Source organism: Electrona antarctica (assembly GCF_951216825.1).
Source record: "Electrona antarctica genome assembly, chromosome: 7".
Lineage (NCBI taxonomy): Eukaryota > Metazoa > Chordata > Actinopteri > Myctophiformes > Myctophidae > Electrona > Electrona antarctica.
In genome coordinates, this window is record NC_136812.1 from 56,221,712 (window position 1) to 56,247,239 (window position 25,528).

Consider the following 25,528-nt stretch of genomic DNA (forward strand, 5'->3'; position numbering starts at 1 on the left):
AATATTTGGGGCAGAGGTCCGTCGTTGGCATCCAGGGAGTGTGTGTGCAAAGTTTGGCATGGTCAAACTTAAAATATAAATACACCAGTATAAAAAGAACAAACAAAAAATAGGTTTAAAATACTGTTGATCAGGACAAAATACAGGATAGAGAAATGTATCAAAAATAACCAGAGGCATAAAGCGTACAAAATAATAAAAAATAATAATCACAGCATCACATTTAGCAATAGTTTTTCACAAACCTTTGGGGGAAAAACTGCTCCTCCATAGCAACAAAGCGCAGTGATGCAATGTCATGTTTCATATAGGCCTGTCATTTATGCCAGTTATTACTTGATGATAAATTGTCACTCAAAGACTAACAATTTAGTTTCTGTCGTTGAAAATTGGAATTGATTGATTGAATTGATTGGAAAATGTATTAACAGTTTGCAGAATTACAGTACATTTCAAGCACAAACTCAATACAAAGGTTGTTAACTGTGAGTGGACGACCCAATTAAGCATTACACTTGTTTCCAATAGGGTCCACCATGTTCAATTCATCAAAAACATTTAGAGACGTACAAATAGACACTTCTATATAGACAAAGGACAGAACAGGAATTCATCATAAAGGAGGTAAAAAGGGAAAAGAAAAAATTATACAGTGAGGGAAAAAGGGGTGGGGGGAAATCAGATTTTACGGGGGCCAGTTTCGAATTGCAGCCGTCCGTAGGTGCCCTTTGAGAGCGGTTTTGAAGGAGTCAAGGGATTCGCATGTCTTAATGACTGTTGGTATGGCGTTCCACATTTTGGTGGCATAGGAGCGAAAATAATTTAGTCCCTTGTTTGTGCCGAATCTGGGTTGTACATGGTTCGTTGCACTCCCTCTGGTGTTGTGGGTGTGGACTTCGTTAACATTAAGGAAGTATCTAGACAGGTACATGGGTATCTTGGTGGTGTATCGAATCTTGTGGACCAGACCCATTGCAAGATGCTGTACTCTGTCGTCGACCCTAAGCCATTCCAGCCTGTCGAAGTGGGCAGGGGTGAGGTGGGTTCGGGGGGCGAGGTCAAGTAGGAGCCTGACCAGTTTGTTTTGGGAAGTCTGGAGCCTGGTTTTAAGGGCCTTTGAGGTGCTGTGGTACCAGGAGGTGCATGCATAGTCAAAGAAACCTTGTACAAGGGCTCCTGTTAAGGTCTTCAAGGTGTTTTTGTTGACCAGTGAGGAGATCCTGTAAAGGAATCTTGTTCTATGGTTGACCTTTTTGATTACGTTGGTGGCCATTTTATCACCGGAAAGATTAGCCTCCAGGATGGAACCTATGTAGGTAATTTCATCTTTACGTGCGATAACATTGTCACCCACTCTAACCAAGAAGCCATTTGCCTTGCTGAGATTACTATTAGAGCCAAAGAGAATGGATTCAGTTTTTCCCAGGTGTAAAGATAGTTTGTTATCAGCGAGCCAGGTGCAGATTCTACCGAGTTCAGAGCTTCAGGAACAAAATTCATTTTGGCTTACACAGGGCAGATATGACAAAGTGTAACACATTAAATAACACTTGAAAATAAACAATAGCTAGTCCCATCACGACACATTTTGAGCTTGTAGATTGACTATTTCCACTATGTTTGAGGTTTCAATAGTAATTTTTAACATGTAAATGATCAACGATTATAGCAATTAAAAAAAAGTAGATTATAGCAAATAATTGCGATAAGGCAAGTATGCCTGGTTTGCCTGGTGGGTGGTGATCCACCTGAACTGAGGTGTGATCATGTGTCTTTTCAGATGATGTGAATGACTAAAGTTTTTGCTACAAACTGAACAAGCTTCAGGGCTTAACCCCTGTATGAGTCCTCATGTGTGATTTCAGAAATGGTTTGTCCCCAGTATGAGTTCTCATGTGATTTTTCAGATCTATCTTATTCGAATAGCTTTTACTACAAACTGAACAAGCAAATGGCTTATCCCCGGTGTGAGTAATCATGTGTCTTTTCAGATCATAATTAAAATAAAAGCTTTTACTACAAACTGAACAAGCAAATGGCCTTTCCCCTGTATGTGTCCTCATGTGCATTTTCAGATTTTGATTTAGGGTATAGCTTTTTCTACAAAATGAACACGCAAATGGCCTGTCCACATTATGGGTCCTCATGTGTGTTTTCAGAGCATTATGATTAAAGCTTTTGCTACAAACTGAACAAGCAAAAAGCTTATCTCCTGTATGTGCACTCATGTGTCTTTTCAGATGATGAGAATGACCAAAGCTTTTGTTGCAAACTGAACAATCAAACGGCTTGTCCCCTGTATGAGTTCTCATGTGTTTCTTCAGACATCGAGAATCGTTAAAGCGTTTGTTACAAACTGAACAAGCAAATGGCTTGTCCCCTGTGTGGGACCTCATGTGTATTTTCATTTCATGAGATCGGCTAAAGCCTTTTTTACAAACTGAACAAGTAAAGGGCTTGTCCCCTGTATGAGTTCTCATGTGATTTTTCAGATCTATCTTATACGAATAGCTTTTACTACAAACTGAACAAGCAAATGGCTTATCCCCGGTGTGAGTAATCATGTGTCTTTTCAGGTGTTGAGATAGTTTAAAGCTTTTGCTACAAACGGAACAAGAAAATGGCTTGTCCCCTGTATGGGTGCTCATGTGTATTTTCAGACTATTAGAATACCTAAAGCTTTTGCTACAAACGGAACAAGAAAATGGCTTGTCCCCTGTATGGGTCCTCATGTGTATTTTCAGATTAGACTTCCTCAAGACTTTACCACAGTCTGTACATAAAACGCTTGACTTTCCCATTTGACTCCTCATGGATGGTGTTTGTGTTAATAATGTCATGTTCTGGGACCTTTTACCTTCCACACATATCCTCATGTGTCTTTTCAGTTTTTGAGATATAGTAAAGCTTTTGCTACAAAATGAACAAGCAAACGGCTTGTCCCCTGTGTGGGACTTCATGTGTATTTTCAGATGTTGAGATCGGCTAAAGCCTTTTTTACAAACTGAACAAGTAAAGGGCTTGTCTCCTGTATGGGTCGTCATGTGAGATTTCAGATGTTGAGATCGGCTAAAGCCTTTTTTACAAACTGAACAAGTAAAGGGCTTGTCTCCTGTATGGGTCGTCATGTGTCGTTTCAGAATTTGAGATCGGCTAAAGCCTTTTTTACAAACTGAACAAGTAAAGGGCTTGTCTCCTGTATGGGTCGTCATGTGAGATTTCAGAGCTCCAGTTAAAATGAAGCTTTTGCTACAAACAGAACAAGTAAAGGGCTTGTCTCCTGTATGGGTCATCATGTGTTTGTCTAGTCTAGACTTCCATTGAAAGACTTTGCCACAGTCTGTACATAAAAAGCTTGACCTTTCCGTTTGACTCCTCATGGATGGTGTTTGTTTTAAAAATGTCATGTTCTTGGCCAACCTTTTACGTTCCACACGTGTCTTGTGTGATTTCCGTGTGTTTAAAACAGATTGATCACCACTGGGCTTCCACTCATCACTGTCTTCAGTATCAGATTCAGAACACTGTGAAGCCCAGTCATCACTGTCCTCAGTACTGTCCAATTTAGAACTGTGTGAAGAGAGGAGCTGGTTATCATTAGTTGGTTGTGATGTTCCACAGTTCTCTACATCAGCTTGTGTTTTCACATGTTCAATTGAGGTGCTGGTTAGAGGCTGTGTCTCTCCGTTTCCATCATCATTTTCACTTTTCACTGCTAGTAATGTCAACGACAACCCTGCCTCCTCTGGTCTTTGAAGTAACTCCTCCTGCTGTTCATGTTTAATCTGTGGAGGTTCTAATTTCACCTGGTCCACAATGGGACTCATCTCCTGCTGTTCATCTTTAATCTGTGGAGGTTCTAGTTTCACCAGGACCAGAATGGGACTCATCTCCTGCTGTTCCTCTTTCATCTGTGGAGGTTCTAATTTCACCTGGTCCACAATGGGACTCATCTCCTGCTGTTCATCTTTAATCTGTGGAGGTTCTAGTTTCACCAGGACCAGAATGGGACTCATCTCCTGCTGTTCCTCCTTAATCTGTGGAGGTTCTAGTTTCACCTGGACCAGAATGGGACTCATCTCCTGCTGTTGAGTGGACACCTCTTTACACACAGGAAGGGGTGCGAGATCTACGAGGAGAGAGGAGGTAACATCAGCAGAGAACAAAATTAATGCATTTTTGTGATTGTTTTCCGAATAGTCCACATTCAAATATAGATTTAAATTAATTCATTAAAAATAAAGGAATATTTCACTAACAATTAAGATGCAAATGTGAAGAAAATAAATGCCTGGGTGCCTGTAACCTTACACAGCAGCTGGATTTGTGAGATCACAGAGCCAGCAGTCTAACTACAGTTTATGCTCCTCCCTTACAATCCAGTAGACACACTGACTGCTCACGGCAGAAAATCCTGACTTTTGTGTACTGAATGTCACAGCACGTTGAATCACACATCCTCACTTTAATTGATTCAAAATGATAAGAAAGGGTCAAGCTGAAATGGGTGATCCTTAGGGGGATAGCTTATGGTTCCTGTAATCGACTCAAAGAAGGTGTGGCTGACTTTGAGACCTTTACTCCCAGTTAAGCCCATGTTCGCAAACTGTAGGACAAGCCATACATACATGAATATGGCCAGAAAGAGCTATTCAAGCCAAGAGACAGATAATGCCTGCATTCTTAGCCAACTTTCGACTCTGAAAATATCGGCAGTTGTTTCCTCCTCGTAAAGATTCTTCATTCTCTAGCATTTTAGCTGCCATAACTATTATTTTTGTATCATTATTCGGAATTTGTTAATTTGTACATTGTTTGTTATTTTCCATATTATTTGGTTTCTACATTTTCGAATGATCATTTTGATAAAATGTATTTCTGTTTCAGAGCTTAATTTCATATTGCCGTCATTCCCGGTAGTATGACCATATATGGTGTCACCTCAAGGCTTACCTCAAGGCTCACACTTGAGTTTGAGTTTTATTGATCATTTGTTTTTCTTTTCAGTTCTGGTTGTTTTGTTCGTATGGGTTCCTCATTCCCTTTGAGTTTACGTGAGGCAAATTATTTTTTTCATTTTATTTCTATTACATTTGTGTTTTTTGTTTTTCCGTTGCTTATTCAGATCATGTGGGCTTTTAAATGATGCTTGGCTTAAATAAAGCCGCCAGTATACAGAAACAACTGCCTCGTTCAAAGGGAGTGACAAGAATCTTCTCTTTGGCTACCTCTGGCATCAGATGTTTGGCTACAGCCGTCTCTTCTCCTTTTACAAGCTTGGCGATAGGCCAAAAACATTATAATATATCCAACGATTTGTGCAAGTTAGTTAGTTGCTGCGAGAAGCCAACACTCCTGGATCGCTGCCCTCCACAATTTCCTATCCAACATCATGCTCTTCAGTGTTGTCAGCCAAACTGTCGCTCCGCAGCACGCCTATATACAGTAGGTGGTATGTGTCTTGTTATTTATGGGTGTGCGAGATTTGTACTCATAATGAGAAATTATATATTGGGTCAGATTGATTGGAGATATATGCAGCTCTCTAAAGTGGGAGAGCTTCAGGTCCCCACATTCCATTCTACAGACAGACCGGTGGATTCGGAGGTTTTACGACCTCTTCCTGTTGTGAGACAGGCCATTATGACTCTTCTCAGAGGAGAGACTCACTAGGGTAGGACATGTCAATGCAGGATGAAGTAAGTATCTTTAATTCCTTTCAATTGTGTAATGTGTTCTAATAACCTATTATATATTGGGTTGGTAAAAAGGCTAAATGATAAATACCTGTAATAGTCTAAACAGTTTAATCTAGGCAGAAGTAGCAGTTGGGCATTACAGGGACTGTAATAGGAGCTGGCTGCTGTGGCCAGAGAGAGGCAGGATGTTCAGTGGCCGAAAGTGTTTAGCATGGAGGTGTGATTTCAGTCAGAGCCCACTGTGACTATTCTGTGTGGCACAATCAATAATTAGATTCACCAATACCACCGAACGTGATACATGTAGTCAGGCAGACACCAGCGGTATGTATTTTATGCTATATAATTGTGCATTATTCATAATCGATGTAATATGATGTTTAGATTGTAACCAAGTGCTATTTGTGTTTCTTTTCTCCTTTGATTAATGGCAATTAATGGAAATTGACTGAATGATAAGGTAGATTTAAAACCACATAATTAGTGATACACTTATCACTGAACTAAGTCTGAAAGTCAACAAGGACAAGCTAAGCTTTACCATGATCTGGGACAGTTTTAGAGTGTGAAATGATAGCTAGAATTCCTACCGACAGAGCAGGATAGAACCAGACCAATAGGACAGGATCCAGGGTGCTGAATTCATCTTGTGTTGGGGGAAGTGTGAACAGAACGTGTGAATGTATGATTGTAAGTGTTTATGATTAACATGAATTAATAAAAACCCTATAAAATGCACGTTTGAGTTCATCAAATATAAGCTATTATTGGAACATTTAGTTCACCCTGTGCGTGTTAGTCACTGTTACTCTGCCTACTGCATGGGCTGGTCGGAGCCAGGCACAACATCGCCAAATAACCGAACAGTTTTAAATCGTGGCCGGGCGGTTTGAAGCGTAATATAGCCTATAATCTAGACATATTACTAGTTTTAAATCGCTGCGAGCAGCGACTAGCTTTAAACAGTTCAACATAATCATGTTTAAAGCGCTGTGCTACTAAAGTGCACAGTTTTAAATCGTATGGCCACTAAAGGGCCTAATTTATACAGATTTAAGAGTTTGTACCGTGCGCTGGGATCAGCGCACAGTTTTAAATCGTAGCGCGTCACTGACGTGACTTGACTTAAAACAAGATTTGTACCGTGCGCATCAGCGCACAGTTTTAAATCGTGGCCGGGCGGTTTAAAGCGTAATATAGCCTATAATCTAGACATATTACTAGTTTTAAATCGCTGCGAGCAGCGACTAGCTTTAAACAGTTCAACATAATCATGTTTAAAGCGCTGTGCTACTAAAGTGCACAGTTGTAAATCGTATGGCCACTAAAGGGCCTGATTTAAACCAAATTAAAGTAATTCGCCGCCGTGCGAAAGTTAATTCGCCGCCGCGCGAACTGTTTTAAACCATAGAGCCACTAAAGTGCCTAGTTTAAACAGAAAGAAAGTGCCGCACGCTGGGATCAGCGTACAGCTCAATACGCGCCCGGGCAATTTAAGATATAATATAGTCTGAACCGAAACCGTTTGACATATTACAGTTTAAATTGCTACCGCGTTGTAAAGGGCTTTAAATTAGCAGTCACTAAAAGGATCTGCAATTTAAAGTTGTTTTAATTCAGAATATAGTTCAACTGCGACGGTTTGAACTTATTCGGTTGCCGTGCTGTTTAAACTAAACAGCGTAGATCGGTGTATAGTCACTAAAGTGACACAATTTATAACAAATATAAATTACCGTGTGTTGGGACCAGCACACAGAGTTGAATCGTGCCACACTAATAACCACAAGATTAAATCAGACAGAATTGTGGCCGAAAGACGGCACCCCGTTTGATTGTGGTTGTCTGGTGTGACGTTATTCAACTGAAATTTAAGCCGTGCGTTGATGGCAGCACATGTGAATGCGATGCCGCAGTCGTTAGTATCCACAGGATTAAATCAAACTATAAATGCTGCCGTGACGGCATGCCGTTTGATTTGTGCTACTAACTAAGCGACACCGTTAAACTGTTTTCATGTGGGTATGGGTCCATGTGAAGGCAGCTGTTAAAACCGTGAGCCACAGAAGTGACTGCGGGTTTAACAAATAGTTTGGGAGTCATTGTTCGATAGGGCAGAGTTCTAATCGACGGTCAGTTTAGGAAACTGATTATTAAGACTATTTGTAACCAAACAAAGTTTAATTGAGACCGGTTAAGACTAGGGCTGGGTGCAATAACCGCAATATCGCCATACCGCCGGTATACAACGCATACCGCGGTATCGGGTTCGTTTGTCCGTGCTGTTCTGGCGCCCTAGGTTCTAACCCTAACCCTAGTTCTAACCCTAACCCTGGGTTCTAGGCCTAAGTGCATATGGTTGATATGAAATAAAGTGTATCATAATAAACAGTGAGGCTCAGTCAGTCTAATCATATGCCAGCAACACCAGAGGGAGTTCAACAAACCATGTGCAACCCAGATTCGGCACAAACAAGTATTGATTGATTGATTGATTGAACTATTTATTAACAGTTTGCAGAATTATAGTAGCCTACATTTCAAGCACAACTCAATACAAAGACTGTTAACTGCGAGTGGACGACCCAATAAAGCATTACACTTGTTTACAAGAGGGTCCACCTAAATTAATTTCACTCCTATGCCACAAAAATGTGGAACGCCCTACCAACTGTCATTAGGACATGTAAATCCCTTGACTCCACCCACCCCCACCCACCCCTTTTCCCCCTCACTGTATATGTTTTTCCCCCTTTTTACCTCCTTTATGATGATTTCCTGTTTTTGGCTTTATAGAAGTGTATAGTGTACAAAATGTTATGATGAATTGAACAAGGTGGACCCTCTTGTAAACAAGTGTAATGCTTTATGGTGTCGTCCACTCACAGAGTAACAGTTAACAGTTTTTGTATTGAGTTGTGCAAATGTACTGTAAACTGTTAATACAAACTTAAATCAATCAATCAAGCAATAATGTTAACTCATGGCTTGGGGACTGGGGAGGCGCGCAGTTGCTGCGTGGTGTGGAGCGGCTGGAAGTTGAACCTTTCAATTCATCATATATTAAATCTATCAGTTAATTTGGAATTTGTTTAATATGTTGGACGTTTTTGAATGGTGGTGTTTGTTTCATGCGATGCGCTGCTGAGCGGGCATTTCATTGGAGTGAGAATGGTTGCCATTGCGATTCCAAGTGAGACAGTGTGCAGGATTCTTTTTTTCTCTACTTCTCAGTTCCAGTTATCCGACGCACCTGTCCATTGTAGGTGTGCAGAAGGACTTTTTCTTATAGTCAGTCAAAAGATAAAAACAGTTCTGTCCGTCCTGTCTGTACAGCTCTCTCTCTCTCTCTCTCTCCCTCCCTCTCCCCCTTTCTCTTCTCTCGCTGACAGACATCAATACAAAGTTGAAACCGTTACGATGCGCCCTTATCCATAGGCTACAGCCTAATGTCTCTCTCTCTCTCTCTCTCTCTCCCTTTCTCTTCTCGTCTCTCGCTGACAGACATCAATACAAAGTTGAAACCTGTTACCTACGATGCGCCCTTATCCATAGGCTACACGTTTAGCCTAATCGTTCTCTCTGTCTCTCTCTGACGGTCTGAGCAATGCACGATGCACCTGGCTGTTACAATAGCGCGAGGTATTAATATTCTCTCAAAACAAAGTCGGACAATGTTTTAAATTAGGCTACTCCAAACCAGACCCACCTATAAATGTTGTCTGTTGTGACATCAATGGGATCGCAGGAAAAAGACGCTCAACACAACTTGTCTTGATCTGAAATGATGTGAAATCCGTTCGCTTTTTTATTTCTTTTTTTAACAGCGGGCTGCGGGAGATGTCTGACGCAGTTGATTTGATTGACACCCGAACACGTGTTGCGGCATTGACATGCCAATCTTTCCTTAATAAAACTGTAGTCCATAATATCCGTTCCAAAACTCTGTTTGCCTGCACCCCCTGTTACCTCCTCCTGATAGCTAACGCCCCCCCCCCCACAATGGTTATTTGGCCCAAAAGGATTTATATATATTATAATCACACAATCAAAGTCCGGATCGTTTGCAGCTGGGGTTAATTGCCTCGCGCTGCGCAAGGGTCTTCACAATAGCGCTGTTGTGGATTTAATTTTGGTAAACTGGATAACAACAGAAACACGTGGAAAAGCTATATGAGTCGTCTTGTCTGTTGTCTCTGTAACGGTGCCACTGTGTGTGTGTGTGTGTGAGCTGTGAGGGGAGGCCGCGCACGGAGGAGGATTGACACTGGAACTGCACTAAAGACACACAGCTGCTCTATACAGCTCCGTATACGGTGTTTTACCGGATTTTGCAGACCTGCTCTAACATCTCCATACACTTTGTTCCACCGGACTAAATAACACTATAAATTATCGCCATACCGGCGGTATGGGGGCCGACAATAACCGCGGTAATAAAAATCCCATACCGCCCCAGCCCTAGTTAAGACACCGGTCGTTTAAACCAAGAGAGGTGCTTTTATACTAACCACAATAAAAGTGTTTTCCTGCTGGGTGCTGAGCACCAAGAAACAACAGGTACTACTGAGCAACGGTACTTAATTCACCGTAGCTAAAGTACTACGACAGCATTCCGTGTGATCCACGATGCTAATGAATGATAAATGTTTTAAACTCAGCGTTAAAGGGGATGTAATTGTAATCCAATTACTCAATAATGTTTAACGCTGAAAGCGTGCTTTGAAGTGCGCATAAAGGAAGGGCGTGTCTATAATAACTGTTGCGTGACGCATCTAGCAAAACCTGTGATCCAGGTTTACATGAGGCTATAGAATTTGACCGCCCACGGCCAATATAAATCTATATAATTATATTATATATAATCTATATAACATAAAAAGGTTTATTTGGTGAAGGTATTGACAGGGAAGTATGGGCTTCTCTGGGTACAAATGATTATGGACAGAATAACATAGAGAGTGCCATAGTCATAACTATTCGCAACGAGGCGAGGGAATTGTCTAGATTGAGTATAGTTGCATGCTTATTGCTCTGTGACTGAGGTCAAGGGGCAATAAAAGACCGCGTTGTGAAATCGCGCCCGGTAAAATAGGCACATTTACTGTGTCAGAGTCCGCTAATTAAAGCTGGGCAGAAAACTAACCATTTACTTGAGTGAATGAATGATTTGTGAAGTCGACTAAACCACTAACCCGGTCCATCCCGTACTGTTTGTTAAGGGGAGGGACAGAGGGGGTGGAAAAATGGCTTCTTTAAATGAGCTAAAGATAAAGAGCTCACAGGCTCAAGCTATGTTTGATAGTACAACCTATAGGGTAGATCTTTGTATTGACAAGGGTTCATTCAGTGAGATAACTGAAAGTTTTCCTGTGCTGGACAGGGTGATGGACGATGTGATAGACGCGTCGTCAGATTACGAGATGATCCTTCAGGAGCAAAACGAAGATAGACTCGCACACATAGAAAATGAAGTACTGAATTTATGTATTAAACAGTACAACAGAGAAAGATACCGTGTAATCAGGGCTGCTAACTGTCAGGAGAAAGGCAGGGTAGCCAAAGGTGTCATAGTCACAGCAGGGTGCCACCAGATAGGCCTCTGTGAGTTTCCTGCAGAAAGCAGGAACAAAGGAGCCCCAGAGGAGAGGGGCATACTCCAGCCCGCAGACGCAGCACCAGACGTCACGAGATGTGACATCACGGACCCCTTCGCCAGCGCAGAGACGGGCGGAGCGGACGCGGTGCCAGCGGGGACCGGGACCGCCCCTGAGGGGCGAAGAGACAGGGCTACCAGCCATCCAGGCTGGGAGCAGATGGAGCCTGTCACAACAGAGGAGCCTGGGGCCTGCAGTACCCATGCAGGGAAGCCAGAGCCCTCTACCGTGGGCAACGAACCCACGACAGGACAAGCCCTCAGTCAGTACCCTAGCAGGCCAAGAGCGGCTACGGGCAGAGCTGAGGGAACCGACGAGAACCACGCGGAGGTCCCACAGCCTTCAGCAGAGGAGGACCTCGAGGTGGAGAGCCACGCGGCAGTTCCGCAGCCTTCGACAGAGGAGGCTTCGCCGAACATCGAAGTGGGAAACCAACGAGCGGCAGACGTCGCACCTGTGAACGACACAGGACAAGCAGAACCGACAGCAGCAGCAGAGCAGCTGTCAACAAGAGCGGAACAGGTAAGCAGCCGTCCAGAGTGCCTGGAGGCTGCCTACGCCTCACCGTTCATCAGAGCCATGCCCGCAGACGCCGTGGGCAAGGCCGACGAGTCATCGAACCTCCTCACCACAGAAACGCTGAGCGTGATTTGTGGCATTACTGGTGCCATCATAAGTCTACACGTTCAACGGGCGGTGGGGGAGGAGCATGACGCACACACCAGGCAACCTGGGGTGACTTTCGTGAGGGGTCACCCGAAGATTGCCCCCGTGAAGGGTGGCAAATCGGGAATGGCAAAGTCCAGTCTGGTACAGAAAACCGCAGTGTCGACACATTTGTTGTGTCGAGTTTGTAAAGCGGCTGAGAAGAAGGCGAAGAAGGCCACGATAGCTCCTGTCCTTTTAGATCCTAGGAAAGGAAAAAGATGGGGGTGGGTGAACGCTTTCATGCCAGCGAGATCAGAGCTGGGTCAGAAAGAGTAGCATGTGAAATGCTTCTCTACCCATTTTGCTCCTACACCGCAGGGAACATTTGGGGCGTCAGTGACAACCAAGATGTCACACAAACAGCGCACACACACAAACACACGCACTCACACACGAGATGTGTGTCTGATCTGTGCATATAAATGTGATGATGTATGTGAGTTCATTATATCTGTACAATACAACAAGTAACAGGTAAATGGATTTAATTTGTGCCAATTAAGTCCTTAATGTGAAAGAATGCTGGTAAAATGATTAAGTTTCCTTTGATTGGGAGGGGGGATCACTGTCTCTCAAAGTGCAAGTGGGTTTTGTGCGTGAGCGCGTGCGCACGCACAAACTAACACACACACACGAGCACAAAGACTGCATGTGTGAAAGACACATAATGTGGTTAAGATGTTGCAAGGATTTGCAATTTTCAATTGGGTTGCTTTTGTTAAAGTCAAATTAAAAAATCCAAAAGTTAAGTCAAATGACACCAAGCTGTTGAAATGCAAAATCGATTATTTGTTAAATCACAATTTGAAGTAACTAACAAAGATGTAGCAAAATACTAAAACAGGTTTTGTGATCATGTTAGTTAACTGAAGCCCATTCTGCAACCAAAGAGTCGTTTGCAGAGGTGGGGGAGCACGGGAAGAATGTTTCTTAAGATAAGGGACCAGTCTTGTGTGGAAAATAAACTGTCTTCTTCCTCAAAACAAGGGGGTTGTTTAGATAAAAGTCTGAACCTTTGTCCGGGCAAACAGCCATAAAATTAAACGGACAGAGGTGACCAAAAGTTCATGTCAGTTAGGTGACCCCTAACTGACATGACAGGAACAGCATCTCTCCTACAAGAGTGGAGATGCACCAAGCGTCACATTATTACAAGTATTACATAAGTTTGATTAGCTGTAACTGAATTTAATACTTAAGGGTGCGTTGGGATAATTACAAAAAATTTCCACGATATCGACGCATGTAAACCTTTTATTATTTTCATTGTTTTATTGATTTATGCAGTTAATAGGTTGTGTTTTATTTTAATGTGTTTTGCCCCCGTGAAGGGTGGCAAATCGGGAATGGCAAAGTCCAGTCTGGTACAGAAAACCGCAGTGTCGACACATTTGTTGTGTCGAGTTTGTAAAGCGGCTGAGAAGAAGGCGAAGAAGGCCACGATAGCTCCTGTCCTTTTAGATCCTAGGAAAGGAAAAAGATGGGGGTGGGTGAACGCTTTCATGCCAGCGAGATCAGAGCTGGGTCAGAAAGAGTAGCATGTGAAATGCTTCTCTACCCATTTTGCTCCTACACCGCAGGGAACATTTGGGGCGTCAGTGACAACCAAGATGTCACACAAACAGCGCGCACACACACAAACACACGCACTCACACACGAGATGTGTGTCTGATCTGTGCATATAAATGTGATGATGTATGTGAGTTCATTATATCTGTACAATACAACAAGTAACAGGTAAATGGATTTAATTTGTGCCAATTAAGTCCTTAATGTGAAAGAATGCTGGTAAAATGATTAAGTTTCCTTTGATTGGGAGGGGGGATCACTGTCTCTCAAAGTGCAAGTGGGTTTTGTGCGTGAGCGCGTGCGCACGCACAAACTAACACACACACACGAGCACAAAGACTGCATGTGTGAAAGACACATAATGTGGTTAAGATGTTGCAAGGATTTGCAATTTTCAATTGGGTTGCTTTTGTTAAAGTCAAATTAAAAAATCCAAAAGTTAAGTCAAATGACACCAAGCTGTTGAAATGCAAAATCGATTATTTGTTAAATCACAATTTGAAGTAACTAACAAAGATGTAGCAAAATACTAAAACAGGTTTTGTGATCATGTTAGTTAACTGAAGCCCATTCTGCAACCAAAGAGTCGTTTGCAGAGGTGGGGGAGCACGGGAAGAATGTTTCTTAAGATAAGGGACCAGTCTTGTGTGGAAAATAAACTGTCTTCTTCCTCAAAACAAGGGGGTTGTTTAGATAAAAGTCTGAACCTTTGTCCGGGCAAACAGCCATAAAATTAAACGGACAGAGGTGACCAAAAGTTCATGTCAGTTAGGTGACCCCTAACTGACATGACAGGAACAGCATCTCTCCTACAAGAGTGGAGATGCACCAAGCGTCACATTATTACAAGTATTACATAAGTTTGATTAGCTGTAACTGAATTTAATACTTAAGGGTGCGTTGGGATAATTACAAAAAATGTCCACGATATCGACGCATGTAAACCTTTTATTATTTTCATTGTTTTATTGATGTATGCAGTTAATAGGTTGTGTTTTATTTTAATGTGTTTTTCAAAGTTGTATAATGTTATAACTTCAGTATGTGGATCCAGTATTATTTAACAGGTTCCGAAATTACTAAAAATGGCATGCGCCCAAATGTCAAAAAATAATATTTCCGAAAAAAAATTAATATCAAAAATAATCTTTCAGTTTATGAAAAATTAATATCCATATCAATTTTCATAACTGACGTGAGGAGTGTTGTTATTTATGGGTGTGCGAGATTTGTACTCATAATGAGAAATTAAATATTGGGTCAGATTGATTGGAGATATATGCAGCTCTCTAAAGTGGGAGAGCTTCAGGTCCCCACATTCCATTCTACAGACAGACCGGTGGATTCGGGGGTTTTACGACCTCTTCCTGTTGTGAGACAGGCCATTATGACTCTTCTCAGAGGAGAGACTCACTAGGGTAGGACATGTCAATGCAGGATGAAGTAACTATCTTTAATTCCTTTCAATTGTGTAATGTGTTCTAATAACCTATTATATATTGGGTTGGTAAAAAGGCTAAATGATAAATACCTGTAATAGTCTAAACAGTTTAATCTAGGCAGAAGTAGCAGTTGGGCATTACAGGGACTGTAATAGGAGCTGGCTGCTGTGGCCAGAGAGAGGCAGGATGGTCAGTGGCATCTGATTGGCCGAAAGTGTTTAGCATGGAGGTGTGATTTCAGTCAGAGCCCACTGTGACTATTCTGTGTGGCACAATCAATAATTAGATTCACCAATACCACCGAACGTGATACATGTAGTCAGGCAGACACCAGCGGTATGTATTATATGCTATATAATTGTGCATTATTCATAATCGATGTAATATGATGTTTAGATTGTAACCAAGTGTTATTTGTGTTTCTTTTCTCCTTTGATTAATGGCAATTAATGGAAATTGACTGAATGATAAGGTAGATTTAAAACCACATAATTAGTGATACACTTATCACTGAACTAAGTTTGAAAGTCAACAAGGACAAGCTAAGCTTTACTATGATCTGGGACAGTTTTAGAGTGTGAAATGATAGCTAGAATTCCTACCGACAGAGCAGGATAGAACCAGACCAATAGGACAGGATCCAGGGTGCTGAATTCATCTTGTGTTGGGGGAAGTGTGAACAGAACGTGTGAATGTATGATTGTAAGTGTTTATGATTAACATGAATTAATAAAAACCCTATAAAATGCACGTTTGAGTTCATCAAATATAAGCTATTATTGGAACATTTAGTTCACCCTGTGCGTGTTAGTCACTGTTACTCTGCCTATTGCATGGGCTGGTCGGAGCCAGGCACAACATCGCCAAATAACCGAACAGTATGCTTCTTTCCCCTCCTGGCTTTGCCCTGGTTTGGCTCCCATAGGGTCAATTTACTTGCCTCAAGTTCTGGGTGCCTGACGCAGCCTCATCCTTCTCTCCCCTTCTATATTTGTGCTATAAAAGCAATAATGCTAAATGCTCACTGCGGGTCGCGCGTCGAAAAATAAAAAGGCATCAGGGTAAGAAAGTGACTGCACGAGCGATTATTAACAAAATAATCTAGATCATGGAGATGAAGTGAAGTTGAGACACTAGCCTAGTATGTTTGCTGCCATGGTGATCTTGTTGCCTGATTCATACGACGTCCGTCTCTAACCATGGTAACGCCCCGCCTGCCTCTGATTGGCCTACCGGTCATACCAGATGTTCCTCTGAGGTGGAAATTTTGGTGACACGTCTCATAGACCGTGAGCCAGGGGGGTTGGTCTGTACCATCTGGCCGAATAAGGCTCATAGTGAATTTTGTGAAGGTATACATGTCTAGAGTTAGAAAATATGTGATAGCATTGCACCAGTGGTAGCTTTATGAGTGCTATCATGCATTTTATTTTATAACACTAGGCGAAAATGGATCAATATGAAAAAACATAGTAATACACCCCCCAAAAAATGATAGAAAAGGTTTTTCCAATTGGTTCTGGTACCTCTGCATGTTTAAGAATATACTGCAAATCTAGAAAAATATATGTTCCGGAAAGGCGTCATTTTCAAGATGGCGTCCAATATGGCTGCCAGGAGCTTAAAATGGCTACAACTAATACTAATTCATAATTATTTGGGGTTTTAGGGCTAAGGGAATGTGGCTGAATCAGTGAAAGTGATCAGTTAATTATAGGGATGTGCCGATGAGACATTTTGGCCGATATCGATATCCGATGTAATTAATTGCTGTTAATCTCATGTTCTAAAGGTCAGGTCAATGTCTATCTCATAAGCAGGTGTGTCCAAGCATGCAGCAGATACAGTATGGTCACTGGTTGACATGCACAGTATTCACCTTACCATTGATATGCAGCTGTTTGTTGTTGTAACCTACAGCAGGGGTATTCAACTAGATTGAACTGTAGAATGATGGTGGTGTGTGGGGGCCGCACAGCGTGCACGCTTTACTGAAAATGTGGGGGTTCTCAAAATACATTTTGTGCTCAAAGACAAAGATGTATATTGATGTGACATTTGTGCACAGTAATGAGCAGGATAATATGTCTATACAGCTATATGCTAGCTAAGATATATGTAGACCTATTTGACAGTGCATACATATAATTGCCTCGACATTAACGACCTTCAATGAGCCACACACACACACACACACACACACACACACACACACACACACACACACACACACACACACACACACACACACACACACACACACACACACACACACACACACACACACACACCCTCTGCCCCACCCACCCCCTCTGCAGTAGTCTAAAGTGACTGTCTCATTTGAGTAATTTCTCTCCAAAATCCCTTGAATATGATGGAATATGATTCAGGATTACTGTCATTATGGTAATCTCACACTTCATATTGCACACACCATACCTGTAACTTTCATTAGCAAGGAAGAAAGGAAAAAAAACACCTTCAGTGTTGATGCTGCATTTGGTCATGATGAGGCAGGCAGGCATCATAATTGTATGTCCCTGACGCATGCTCCGTGAATAAACTGATGTGCTTGCCTTGTTGGTGTATTGAGGTGTATCGGGTGGACCTACAGTATACAGTACAGAGCATTAGAATGGGACAGTCCTGTGCAACCTCATATCCATGTGCAAAGGCAAGATCAGAGCACAAAATACTGGCAGGGAATACTGATGTGCTGGGTGAGTTGGGTGTCACAATGTAACAATCTGTTGCTCCTGTTGTACCACGACAGTTGTACTCATATACAAGTGGAATGTGGCAGACAACCAAGCTCAATTTGAAAGTTCGGGTGGGAGATCCACATTTTGCTAAGGGTGACCTGACACCTGATGAGATGTTCAAGCTACAAATGAGAAGTGATGTTGATAATAAAGAGGATATACTTTTGACGATGAGGTAGACCAGGATTTGGGTAAGATATTGCTGCCAATCAGGAGGGCTAGGGGGATGTGGTGGGTCGATTTTATGATTATGAGTTGAAGCTTACAGATATTGAATGTAGTTGCAAAAGATAAATATCATATTTTCTTATGCTATTATTACAAATAGCAGTTCTTGTGATGTTATTGACAGTTATTTTTTATAATTTAAGTTGTTATAGAAATAGTTGTTTCTATTTAATGACTGGAGACCGGTCGCTCTGACACTGATTGTCAGTAAGTGTTTTGAGAGACTGGTGAGAGACTACATCTGCTCCATACTGCCTGCCACGCTGGACCCATGGCAATTTGCTTATCGTCAAAATCGATCAACTGACGATGCAGTTGCATTGGCAGTATATACACTCTGCACTCTCCCACCTGGACAAGAGGGGGAAGAACAGATGTGTACGGATGCTCTTTGTGGACTACAGTTCTGCCTTTAATACCATCATACCAAACCAACCAGACTGGACACGAAGCTCAAGGACCTAGGCCTGCACTCGACCATGTGCAGCTGGATACTTGACTTTCTGTCCGGCCACCGTCAGGTGGTGAGGATGGGCAACATCACGTCGGACCCCCTGACCCTCAACACAGGAGCCCCCCAGGGCTGCGTGCTGAGCCCTCTACTCTACTCACTGTACACACACGACTGTACAGCCACGCACAGCTCCAACGTCGTGATCAAATACACGGACGATACAACAGTGATGGTTTGAGGTTTGAACGCTGACACAGTGGTGCCACGAGAACAGCCTAGCTCTAAATGACTTCAGAAGGCCAGAGAGAGAGTGCTGCAGTGAAGCAGGTCAGCGACTTCAAATTCCTCGGGATACACATCTCGAGGGACCTGAAGTGGGGCACACACACAACCAAAGTGGTGAAAAAAGCCAGAAACGGCTCTACTGCCTGAGGTGCCTGAAGAAGTTCAGAGTGAGCCCCCCCGCATCCTCAGAGCGTTCTATAAGAGCACCATCGAGAGTGTTCTGACGAGTGGCACCACTGCCTGGTTCGGGAACTGCACCGCTGCAGAACGGAAAGCACTGCAGAGAGTAGTGCGAACAGCACAGCGCATCGTGGGAGGGGAGCTTTCCCCACTCCAGGTAATACACGAGAGACGTTGTGTGGCTAAGGCTGAAAACATTATCAGGGACATCCATCACCCCAGCCATAGCCTGTTCAAGCCACTGCCGCGCCCACGGCCGGACAAACGCTACATGAGCATCAAGAGCAGCACCTCCAGACTCTGAACAGTTTCTACATGTCAACAGTTAGACTGCTGAACAAGAACTAGGACTGGTGACACCGCACAGACTGAACTGAATTGGTCTCCTTTTAGTAGAGACTACTTTATATATACACATAGGCTACATCACTATTTATTTTTATATATGCATACATATTGTACCATGTAGATTAGTCATGTACTATGCACTTTATGTCTTCTTTTAACTGCAATGATGAGCCTGCACAACAAGAATTTCACCCATGTTACTTGTAATGTGATGTGACAATAAAGTTTGATTCTGATTTGTTGTTCTCCCATAGGCAGGGGTGCACACAAGCGGTACGCCAGTGCGCATGCGTCGTCAAAATTAATTCTGCGCTGTCAATCAAGCGCCGGGAAGCGCATCTGCGTACCAACAGCTGGCGCCGCCCAGAATGATTATTATGGCCAGAATACTAGTAAAATCTGTAGCGAGAGCATTTCCCACCGACTGCCAATCAAAGTACGTCTTGCACAAGTGCACTGGCCATTGTGGCCAATCACAGCACGTCCTTACTCAAACGAGGGAGGATCCATTTCCATTTCCATGCTGCTCGCTGCTGGGAGGAGGGCGGTTCGGTTGACAGGAGTTTACTACTGAGAAACAAATGGTTCGGCTTCTCCGTTTCAGATGTGGAGCAAACTAAAAAGTAAAAGTTGTAAAAGGGGATGCTTTGGATGCTTTGCACTCTTCCCATTCGCCGCTGTGCTTATGTTTGTTTTCCGGGTGCTGGAGCAAGTTGCTCGTGTGCGATGCCGTCTCTCACAGCCTAGGCACCGTAGCCTGGCTAATAAGCCAGACTCAAATCACACTGTCGTGATTTGGTCTGGCTTATAGGCACCAGCCACTGACGTTTTAGTTCCGACAGTGGGAAGAGTGCAAAGCATTGCGGACTGGCACTGCTGCTGTAGCCTGCACAACATGAAGCTTATCAACATGACAACACCGTGTCCCGACATACTGTCCCTTATTATCGTAAAGTCGGGTAGTGTACACTGTTTATTTTTGCACCGAGGAGTCTAACTGTACGTTGCCTCGGTAAAAACAAAAGGGAAGCCTGACGTATGCTTCGCCGTACGACCGACGTGTATGTTAAACAAATAGCTGATCTGCAAGCTCACAACGTGTCGCCTCCGCAACACGTTGTGAGCTAGTAGATCGGCTATTTAAATATATATATATATATATTTTTTTTTAAAGTACCTAAATATTGCTTTGATGCTCATATTATCCTTAGGAAGTATTAAGTTGTTTTTATTAGAATATGCATTTAGGGCTGGAACACACATGGACCTAGCTGCAATTTCCAACTCTAGATTTTTATAATGGTATGAATCTAGAGTTGCAATACCCTCCATTGACTCACCAGTCCCCACCTATCCAATAAATATAGTTTTTCTATAAGTTATTCATGCATCACTCTTTTATCCATCCGGCGAGACGGGTCGCCGCATTTTAGGAGCACCAAGTAACTCCTCCAGGTACTCCTCTGAGTACTAGACCAAAAACGTTGTGTGCACCCCTGCCCATAGGTGAAATGTAGCATTGACCAGACCTTTAACATGTGAGATTGACCTGATATAAAAGAAAAATAGCTTCAGGAATGCATTCTACACATATGAAAATCCATATGCCGCTGCGGCCGCTCAGTGGCCTTTTTGGATTATGCCAATTACCAAAGTTTGGGCAACCAAGCTAAAATTAACAACAATTATCAACAACAAAAACTTCATATGAAACAGCATTATTAGGTTTGGTAGACAGATAGAAGTGTCAAATGGACTAAAAGGTGATATTAATGTATGTAATGGTGAACGGAAAGTTATCTTATGCATTACTTACACTGTACACTTACACTATATTTAGTTCATTGAATTTCATAAAACATTTCCTTAGAATTTATGTTCTAAGATGGTTTTAAATATTTACAGTTATTTACAGAGGGAACCTTTGTGTTACATCTTTCATGAAAACAGAAGTACGTCTCATGTAATATATAGTCACTATATGTTGTCTCTCCTGTAATAGATAACATTTCTAGATATGCAAATTTTAACAACTTTTCAGATAAATATATAGTCTGCGCTGTATCCCAACCATTCTTCAAAGATATATGATCAATAATAGGAGAGAACCATCAGTTTGAAGTAGAATGCTCCATTCGGATTTGGAAAATTGATCTTTGGCATGTGGTTATAAATGGAGTGATAACATACAGAAAGCTACCACAGATGCAATGCTATCACATTTTTCCTAGCACTAGGGATGTACTGTATACCTTCCCAAAAATCACTTTGAGAAGATAGCATCTAAAATAAATGTTGTGAAAATGTGTTGTGACTTTGATTGAAAAGTTGAAAAACAAATAGTTCCAATGGCATCTAAAAGTAAGGTTGCAAATATGCTTATCGGTGTTGCGAGGATGAGGGGTTACCTGGAAATAAATCTTCCCCCCAAGGGGTACCTGGGCCAAATCTAAGGGAACTCATTAGCACATAATTGGATCTGGTAATATTTTCGGTGCGGGACCCCGTGCCCTTGAGACATGTTATAGTTTATGTTACGGCAGCCTTGCTCGCTGAAAGTATCTGACCTACAAGCAAGCTCACAATGCCTTGTGATGAGACACTGTGGACATTCTATTGATTCAGAAAGCGAAATAAAACACTACATACCCATCCTGTACAACTTTACTACAGGTTGCATCATTGCATCAAACAGTCCACGTCTCTGGCCCATCTCTGTCTGTTCCTCTGACAATGTTGAATGTCTTTTGGGGGCCATCTCTCTAGATAATGTAGACCTCTCCCGGTGGTGCTCTGTGGAAATCACCAGTAGAAAGACCTTACATTACACCATGTAATCAAATGCAACTATAGAAGACGTTTACCATGTCCTGCTCAGTTGAAAGGAGCTAAAATAATTGTCCCCACCCTGATGTAAACACCAGGCAGGAAAACAAAAAAAGTCCTAAAATCAAAGGGTAACTACAAACTCAACAGGGTTTCCTGCACAATGTTATTGGCATGGCACCATGCCATGCTTGAAATAAATCGCACCATGCTTAGCTGCAAAAAAAAAGAAAAACATTTAATTTGTATTTATTTTTACGGGGGGAGAGTGAATCATGGTGTGGCGTGATATGAAATGTCCAGTAGCTCCCCAGTGCCTCCGCCAGTGCCTGCCCAGTGTCTGCCCAGTGCCTCCCCAGTGTCCGCCAAGTGCCTCCCCAGTGTCTTCCCAGTGCCTCCCCAGTGCCTCCCCCAGTGCCAGCCCAGTGTCTGCCCAGTGCCCACCAAGTGCCTGCCCAGTGCCTCCCCAGTGTCTGCCCAGTACCTCCCCAGTGTCCCCCTGAGTGCCTCCCCAGTGTCTACTTCAACACTAACTCTGGGGGAGCACAGGATTGAACTGGGAACCTCACTGTTCCCATCCAACCGCTCTACCGGCCACTCAATTACCCCTGAGTCACTGCCACCCCCAACTCTTAGTTTGAAGGTGAAAAATTCACGGCCGTGAAACGCAAGTACAAAAAAACGATAATGAAAATCAATTTTGAAACGTCCAAATCTAATTTGGAGACTGCCGTGAAAATTCGAAGTCGTCGGCATCCTTAAGTGATGTGAGGGCCCTATATTCACTCTTTAAACAGCCCCCGTATCCTTAAGGAGCTCTTGGAGCAATTAACCTCAATGACCTCTGTGTGTGAGAACTGAAGTATCCTTGCACTGGGTTTAACCTGACTCAGACACTGTAGCAGTTTACCAACTGTTTGATCTCAGTAAGGACTACTGTTATTGATATAGAACGTGTATCACCCATCAATGCACGGAGGTACCTTGTAATGTTAACTTACAACATCAAAAACTGGTTTAAAACTACAAGGAAAGCTATTCTGAATGGCTGCCATGTACTGTATATACATCTTCCCATTCTGTATGTTAGTATGTATGTACTTCTGCTTTCACTTTTTACTTTGTTTTTCTTTTATGTCACTTGTTGTTTTTTGAGTGGTGTAAACCACTCCTACGACTGGCTTTGTTAGTTTACGTGTCTGTCTGTCTGTCTGTCTGTCTGTTCGTACCAAAAAATGAGCATGGTTGCTACGGTCACCCAGTTCACCCGGGTGTGATTTCATTACGTCAGACCTTACACCACTCAGTTCACACGGGTGTGATTTTTTTATATGCTCTTGTTCAGCACTTTTTGGTCTTTGGTCAATGTAAATGTGCTATATAAATAAACTTTGATTTGATATTCGTAATGGCTGCTATGGATATAAGGGAATGTACATTGCTAGGCACGACAGAATTTTCCATTAGTTATTTGTTTGATAGAAATAAATTATACTTAACAAATGTATGGTATTCGAAAACCGCCAGATACAAACAGATATCCAGTTGATTATAGATAACTAGTCCTTACCCGTTCTGATATATTTCAACTTGTATAATATATTTGTGTGTGTTTTTGTAATTAATAAAAACAGCAGTATAACATGAAAGTATTCTTACAAATGCATGGTAGGGAAACGTTTTCATGGAAAGGACCGCAACATTTACACTTATTTGCCCACAGACCCCTATTTGAAAAGTATCAAGAAGCCCCAGTTTGACATGCACCCCAGAAAGTATGGACAGTCGCACAGATCCAATTGCAGGTGCATTTGCGTCCAAAATGGTGTCAATTTTGAGCTTTGGCTTGAGAGAACTCATGGCTTTTGCAACCCGTTATGTTGTGAGCTTGTAGATTAGCCGTTTTCGCCGGAGCGTGCGCTGTAGCCACTTCACTTCAGTGTGTGTGTGTGTGTTGGGGGGGTGGGAGAGACACACACGCGCGCGAGTGCACAGTGAAAGTAGTTTGCACACACACACACACACGCGTGCGCGCACAGCGAAAGTAGTTTGGAAAGTTTACGTGGGCTGTTGATGTCGGAAGTGGTGGAAGTCAACATGTGAAAGCAGCAGTGGGTCAAGCGTGATGCAGCAACATACGATAAGCAAGGGGCGTCAGCGTGTGTGTGTGTGTGTGTGTGTGTGTGTGTGTGTGCAGATAGGCAGTCTTAGCAGTGGGCCAGGCGCAATATTGTATATGGTCGATGCCTGTGTGAAAAGTGGGAGTGATTGGTGCTCGCAGTGAGGAGCTTACCCGTTGTGAGATATTGCCCCCCCCCCCCCTTGTGGCCGCATGGGGTACTGCACCCTGAGTGCATTTTGTATTCACTAATAGATTCATTATTAATCTATAATTTGTTAAATTGGAAAAAGGGCTTCGTTAAGACCTCCATATTATTATGGTCAATTATGTGTGAAAAGTGGGAGTGATTTGGTGCAGGCAGTGTGGAGCTATGTGAGTGTTTCTGACAGACATTCAGACACACATTCAGACATTTGCCTAATTATAGTTTGATAATAAAATAGAAAGAGTATATGAAAACAAATTATTGGGAGTGATTCTAGACCAGGGGTTCTCAAGGTTTTTGGCCGGGGACCCCCGGAGATGCTTTGGCAGTGTCTCGGGACCCCCGCCCCGCCCCCTACCGACCCCCAATAAAAATTGACTGCTACAATAACCTTAACAATAGAGACAATACACCATAAATAAATACTGAAACCAGATATAATCATTATGGAAGGTGTATGCATGTACTATGTGTACTATATGTAAACTCTTCATTTCCATTTCCATCCAGCCATTCAGTAGCAAAAAAATATATAATTTGGGGACCCCCCAAAATAATTTGGCGACCCCCCCCCCCGAGGGGTCGCGACCCACAGGTTGAGAACCCCTGTTCTAGACCATAGGCTCTGCTGGAAACCCCATATAGAATATGTGAGGAACAAGATGGCAAAGAGCATCTCGGTCATAAATAAGGCAAAACACCTACTCAACCCCAGCTCATTGCACACGCTGTACTGCGCAATGATCCTACCCTACCTGAACTACTACGGCTCTGAGGTATGGGGAAACGCCTACCAATCTACCATAAATCCACTGATTATACTTCAAAAGAGAGCACTAAGGGCCGATTCATACTCCTATTTTACCGCTGTTTCGGCGCTGTAGACAGTGCCGAAATGATTTCGGCTCGTCAGACATTTTCAGTAGCACCGAAGAGCCGACTTTTGTCGCCCCCCACCGAACCTCAAATGACGTCACATTGTAGGCTCTACAGAGCCGAACCGACTTTTATCCGGCTCTAAAATAGGAGCATGAATCGGCCC

The 25,528-nt window shown here is 42.7% G+C and overlaps 1 protein-coding gene across 1 annotated transcript in view; it reads right to left on the reverse strand.

Moving 5' to 3' along the window:
* Window positions 1–1,128: 1,128 nt before the first annotated feature.
* LOC306926375 (uncharacterized protein) overlaps window positions 1,129–25,528 on the reverse strand; it is a gene marked incomplete at its 5' end in the record, with an annotated part of 28,235 nt that continues 3,835 nt past the window's right edge. The window contains 2 exons of the mRNA XM_079505638.1: window positions 1,129–2,850; window positions 3,421–4,129. Coding sequence (XP_079361764.1) covers window positions 1,824–2,850; window positions 3,421–4,129 — 1,736 coding nt within the window. The 3' untranslated portion in view covers window positions 1,129–1,823. The remainder of the gene's footprint in view (window positions 2,851–3,420; window positions 4,130–25,528) is intronic.